Below are 6457 nucleotides of genomic sequence, written 5' to 3'. Positions count from 1 at the left end.
GAGTGTGTGTCTGTGAGTGAGTGTGTGTGTGTGAGTGAGTGAGTGTGTGTGTGTGTGTCTGTGAGTGTGTGTGTGTGTGTGTCTGTGAGTGTGTGTGTGTCAGTGAGTGTGAGTGTGTGTGAGTGAGAGTGTGTGTGTGTCAGTGAAAGTGTGTGTGAGTGAGTCTGTGTGTGTCTGTGAGTGTGTCTTTGTGTGTGTCTGTGTGTGTGTGTGAGTGAGTGTGTGTGTGTGTGTGAGTGAGTCTGTGTGTGTGTCAGTGAGTGAGTGTGTCAGTGAGTGTGAGTGTGTGTGAGTGAGAGTGTGTGTGTGTCAGTGAAAGTGTGTGTGAGTGAGTCTGTGTGTGTCTGTGAGTGTGTCTTTGTGTGTGTCTGTGTGTGTGTGTGTGTGTGTGTCAGTGAGTGAGTGTGTCAGTGAGTGTGAGTGTGTGTGAGTGAGAGTGTGTGTGTCTGTGAGTGTGTGTGTGTGTGTCTGTGAGTGTGTGTGTGTCAGTGAGTGTGAGTGTGTGTGAGTGAGAGTGTGTGTGTGTCAGTGAGTGTGAGTCTGTGAGAGTGTGTGTGTGTCAGTGAGTGAGTGTGTGTGAGTGTGTCTGTGAGTGTGTGTGTGTGTGTCTGTGAGTGTGTGTGTGTCAGTGAGTGTGAGTGTGTGTGAGTGAGAGTGTGTGTGTGTCAGTGAGTGTGAGTCTGTGAGAGTGTGTGTGTGTCAGTGAGTGAGTGTGTGTGAGTGTGTCAGTGAGTGTGTGTGAGTGTGTGTGTGATTGTGTGCGAGTGAGAGTGTGTGTCTGTGAGTCTGGACAGGTGCTGGTATTTTTGAAGACGGAGAAGTAAACTTAAAAAAAAAATATATATATATATATACACTCACCTAAAGGATTATTAGGAACACCATACTAATACTGTGTTTGACCCCCTTTCGCCTTCAGAACTGCCTTAATTCTACGTGGCATTGATTCAACAAGGTGCTGAAAGCATTCTTTAGAAATGTTGGCCCATATTGATAGGATAGCATCTTGCAGTTGATGGAGATTTGTGGGATGCACATCCAGGGCACGAAGCTCCCGTTCCACCACATCCCAAAGATGCTCTATTGGGTTGAGATCTGGTGACTGTGGGGGCCAGTTTAGTACAGTGAACTCATTGTCATGTTCAAGAAACCAATTTGAAATGATTCGACCTTTGTGACATGGTGCATTATCCTGCTGGAAGTCGCCATCAGAGGATGGGTACATGGTGGTCATAAAGGGATGGACATGGTCAGAAACAATGCTCAGGTAGGCCGTGGCATTTAAACGATGCCCAATTGGCACTAAGGGGCCTAAAGTGTGCCAAGAAAACATCCCCCACACCATTACACCACCACCACCAGCCTGCACAGTGGTAACAAGGCATGATGGATCCATGTTCTCATTCTGTTTATGCCAAATTCTGACTCTACCATCTGAATGTCTCAACAGAAATCGAGACTCATCAGACCAGGCAACATTTTTCCAGTCTTCAACTGTCCAATTTTGGTGAGCTTGTGCAAATTGTAGCCTCTTTTTCCTATTTGTAGTGGAGATGAGTGGTACCCGGTGGGGTCTTCTGCTGTTGTAGCCCATCCGCCTCAAGGTTGTACGTGTTGTGGCTTCACAAATGCTTTGCTGCATACCTCGGTTGTAACGAGTGGTTATTTCAGTCAAAGTTGCTCTTCTATCAGCTTCAATCAGTCGGCCCATTCTCCTCTGACCTCTAGCATCAACAAGGCATTTTCGCCCACAGGACTGCCGCATACTGGATGTTTTTCCCTTTTCACACCATTCTTTGTAAACCCTAGAAATGGTTGTGCGTGAAAATCCCAGTAACTGAGCAGATTGTGAAATACTCAGACCGGCCCGTCTGGCACCAACAACCATGCCACGCTCAAAATTGCTTAAATCACCTTTCTTTCCCATTCAGACATTCAGTTTGGAGTTCAGGAGATTGTCTTGACCAGGACCACACCCCTAAATGCATTGAAGCAACTGCCATGTGATTGGTTGGTTATATAATTGCATTAATGAGAAATTGAACAGGTGTTCCTAATAATCCTTTAGGTGAGTGTATATATATAATAAAAACACATCAAATTGTATCTTATCTAATTATGTATTTTTTTATTTAAAAACAAAGAAAGTTACAATGAAGCAAAGAAAGCCCAAAGCAATCGATCACCGTGGGAGAGATGGAGCGGGTGTGAGGTGCGTTGCTGCTCTGATCCCCTGCCTTTAATTCACACTTCTGTTCATGTGGCTTTTAAAGTGGGGGGGCATTAAGGGGGCTTATGCTGTTGTGGTGGTGGAGTTGGGGGAGGTGGTCTGCATCTGTCTGGGGGCTTTTCTCTCCCTCCCTATCTCTCTCCCTCCCCCTCTCTCTTTCCCTCTCACTCTCTCCCACCCCTCTATCTCTCTGTCTCTCAGTGTTTCTGTTTCTGTTTGTACTCCCTGAAGAAGTCGTTGCAGGCTACAGTGAGAGCCCCCACCAGGATGATGAACTCGGTGAAGTCCACCTCTCCGTCCTTGTTGCTGTCTAGGTCATTCATCACCCTGTCCACTGTGGCCTTGTCCTTTGGGTCCTGTTGGGGGGGGGGGATCAATTCATCTATTAACCTTTTTGATATAATGTACACAGGACATAGACAGAGACGCTGTGTACAGTAGTGTCCAGTGTAAGTGTGTATGTCCAGTGTGTGTGTGAGTGTCCAGTGTGTGTGTCCAGTGTTTGTCAGTGAGTGTCCAGTGTGTGTGTCCAGTGTGTGTGTGAGTGTCCAGTGTGTGTGTGTGAGTGTCCAGTGTGTGTGTCCAGTGTGTGTGTGAGTGTCCAGTGTATGTGTGTGTGTGTCCAGTGTGTGTCAGTGAGTGTCCAGTGAGTGTCCAGTGAGTGTCCAGGCTGTGTCCCTCACCCCCAGGTAGCTGCCCAGTTCGTTGGTCAGCAGGTCCTTCAGCTCGCCCTTGCTTAGCGTGAATTTGTTCCCCTCGCGGCCAGAGTAACTGTGGAAGGTCTCGATCATCAGGGCCATGGCACTCTCCAGTTTGGACATGTTGGCAGACAGGAGGAAGAGGACGAGAGAACGAAAACTGCCCAGGGGAGGAATAAGACAATCAGATCAATAAATACATAAATAAATAACAGCACACACGTCCTAGCTGACACTGGCGAGGAACAAAGTTTGTAAGAGAAGTCAGAGAGATTCATTCATTAAAATGTATCCGTTTAGGAACAGGGGGAAGGCAAATGAAGAGTGTGGGGGGCAAACAGAGACAAAGCGAGTGAGAGAGAGAGAGAGAGAGAGAGAGAGAGAGAGAGAGAGAGAGAGAGAGAGACAGACACGTGTCAGTTATTGTCCAATCAGGAGTCCCAATCTAATCGTTTTCAGACTGCAGTGAGCGCTGTCGTTCACTGGGGTTTGGAGTTGATGTCATTTCCACCAGCGGCCACAAGATGTCAGCCTGTCACCGTTCAGAGTGAGGCGAGAGCAGAGGAATTAAACGGGTTTATTGTTACTATTACTATAATCATACATATCATTATGATCTTCCCCATACTGCACTATATGGCACTACAGCTCACTATCTCACACCGCGATACCCTACATTGCACCCCCACCCCCCCCACGAACAGATTCCTCTGGTGTCTGGAAGTCATGAGACCCCCCCTGGGTGTTTGCAGGGATTCTTGCAGGCTTAGTCAGGCCCTGCTCGGCATTCCTCCCTGCCCCCCCGCCCCACTCCCTCATCTCGGCCTGCTGCCCGGCGCACCGCAGCCCTGCACGGCCACAGCATTTCCCACCCGCCCTCCGGGAGACACGGAGCGCAGTGATGTCCCCCCTCCAGCCCATCCAACCTGGCATTTATCTCCCCAGATCAAAGCACTGCACTGCCAGAGAATTGTACCCCTGATCCTTTGCAAAACAAGAAAAGTTTGACAACATGAGAATGAAGCCAGTGACCAGGGGCCAGGAAATTGTACATTGTAATACTTTTTTGAATGATTTGTACTATATTCTTTCTGTCTTTCTTTCTGCCACACTACACCTGGTTCCCCAGTGTGCAGAGCTATCAGCACGAACATGAAGATAACAGTGTGACGTGTATCAGTATACACACACATCATTGTGTACATACAGGGAGTTTCCCCGCATGCTCCTTTCCTAGACAAGAGCTTGGTGGGAGGGCGGTGGCTGCAGGATAAGTTCAGTGTCCGCTACTTCACAGACACGCAAAACACACAGGCAAGCCCAGCCTTGACACAGAAGACAAGATCTGCTCGGCTGGCTTTAAACCACTTCCAGCAGTCTCAATATGTCCAGCAACCTGTCTGTCTTTTCTCTCTCTCTCTCTCTTTGTGTCTCGCTCGCTCTCTCTCGCTCGCTCTCTGTCTCTCTCCTGCACTTGGAGACAGTTTTGTGCCAGCAGCTGGCACTCAGAAGGGGGAAGAAATGAGTCATGTTTCGTTCAGGAATGCAAAGCAAACAAGTGTCCCTTTTCAAGTTGTCTTTCTAATGCCAGACGACACCATGAAGGATGCCAGCCGCCACACCCTCTCTCTCTCTCTCTCTCTCTCTCTCTCTCTCGCTCTCTCTCTTACCTGTGCAGCGAAGGCGTAGAGCTCTTGTCGTCCGAAGAGATGGAGAGATGACGGAGAACAGAAAGCTGTCTGGCGTTTAAATAGCTCCCCTCCCCCTCCCCTTCCCTCCCCTCTCCACTCTCTCCCCTCCCTCCCCTCTCCTCCCCTCTCCTCTCGTCTCCTCTCTTCTCACCTTCCTCTTTCCTCTCCTCTCCTCTCTCCCCTTTCTCTTCTTCTTTCTCCCCATCTCCTGACCCTCCACCCCTCGTCCCCCTGACCCCCCCCAACCTCCGCCTCTACTTATTGATACTTTTCAGCGCTGGCATTAAACACAGACACTCCCATCGTCAGCGAGCAGACACGCATTGCTCTGCCCCCCCAGGGAAAACCAATACAAAAAAAAAACAGAAAAACACACACACACTGTGCTACTGTTACAGAAACGAAACTTTAGGAACAGAATTTACTGCGTATCCAGACAGGTTTATATCACGGACGCATTCACTGCATTTGAAAATAGCCTTCTCTTCCCAAACGACATCAACTGTTCACAAAAGTGTGGCTGTGATGAGTGCACACACACACACACACACACACACACACACACACACACACACACACACACACACACACACACACACACACACACACACACACACATGTGACACAAGTATGTAGGGGACAGAACTGCTCTCAGGAAGTGGGGATTGGGGTTGGACTGGTATCTAACCTGCTGTCTGTAAAAGTTGCGTTTTTAGCTCAGTGAGGACAGTGTGTGGACAGTGTGAGGACAGTGTGTGGACAGTGTGAGCAGGGTTCGAGTTATGGGGGGATTAAGACTTGCACCCCCCCGGAAAGAGGTAAAATCAACAGGTTGGGGGGGTCTAAACATGTATATAACATAAGCGCTAGTGCCCCCCGTAGCACTGCAAAAAACAACACTCTTTCTGCACCTCTGGTTGCCCTCATCTGCTTTACCCTGCTGACCCCCCCAATTGTCATTGTATATTTCGCACTCTGATTGTGTGGACAGTGTGTAGACAGTGTGTGGACAGTGTGTGGACAGTGTGTGGACAGGCTGTGTGCAACTTTAATTCTGTCTGTTCCTCTCTCTCTTTCTCTCTCTCTCTCTCTCTCTCTCTTGCCTACGGGTTCTGTTTGTGTAGCAACCGGTTCTCTCTGTGTGTTCTGGTTCAGCCGTGTCCTCAGGTGCAGCCCAGTGTTGACTTTTCAATCCCCTGAATTTTTATGTCCTGGTGAAGAGGAACTAATGGTACACAGTCCAGTCCAGCAGGGTCTCAGCCCTGGTCCTACAGAGACACAGTCCAGTCCAGCAGGGTCTCGGCCCTGGTCAAATAGAGACACAGTCCAGTCCAGCAGGGTCTCAGCCCTGGTCCTGCAGAGACACAGTCCAGTCCAGCAGGGTCTCAGCCCTGGTCCTGCAGAGACACAGTCCAGTCCAGCAGGGTCTCAGCCCTGGTTCTGTTCTTTGAAGTACTCAATGGTTGTATTGGGAAAAATGAAATAGACGTTTACAGGAGTCGATATTCAGCACTGAGAAACTCCACTGATCAACGTTTCTGTCAGTCAATCGATTAGTTGCTGTCAACTGGGTGTGGCAGCTTAACCAAGTTGGCAGACGGAGGGTTAATGGAGACAGGAAGAACAGAGAGAGAGACACCAGCGGATGAGGGCTTTCTGTGGGTTTGATTTCCTTTTGATCTATTTTTTCTAATTTGTACGTTGGTTCTTTTCCACCCAGTTCGCAGGGGAAGTGAGCTTTTGTGTGCTTGTGTGTGTTGTCTCTGTTTTGTTGCTCTTTGCTCTGTACAAAACTTTTCTTTTTCTCTCCTGCAAGGCGTCTCTCTATTCTGCGTCCC

General features: G+C 48.8%; 1 protein-coding gene across 1 annotated transcript; it reads right to left on the bottom strand.

The window, feature by feature from the left end:
• Positions 1-2101: 2101 nt before the first annotated feature.
• Positions 2102-4694, bottom strand: s100t (S100 calcium binding protein T). The gene is made up of 3 exons (XM_066721253.1): positions 4599-4694; positions 2914-3088; positions 2102-2586 (listed from the first exon to the last, which is right to left on the bottom strand). Exons 2-3 carry the CDS (start codon positions 3049-3051, stop codon positions 2428-2430), a joined length of 297 nt encoding a protein of 98 aa, XP_066577350.1. The 5' UTR covers positions 3052-3088; positions 4599-4694; the 3' UTR covers positions 2102-2427.
• Between the last annotated feature and the right edge of the window lie 1763 nt (positions 4695-6457).

Source organism: Amia ocellicauda, chromosome 14 (genome assembly GCF_036373705.1).
Source record: "Amia ocellicauda isolate fAmiCal2 chromosome 14, fAmiCal2.hap1, whole genome shotgun sequence".
NCBI lineage: Eukaryota > Metazoa > Chordata > Actinopteri > Amiiformes > Amiidae > Amia > Amia ocellicauda.
Note: the sequence above shows the minus strand (reverse complement) of the source record. Positions and strands in the feature narration are given on the sequence as shown.

Coding starts and splice junctions, on each gene's coding strand:
- s100t (XM_066721253.1), bottom strand. CDS start 3,051: ATGTCCAAACTGGAGAGTGCCATGGCCCTGATGATCGAGACCTTCCAC. Junction 2,587..2,913: donor AACTGGGCAGCTACCTGGGG/GTGAGGGACACA, acceptor CCCCCCCAACAG/GACCCAAAGGACAAGGCCAC.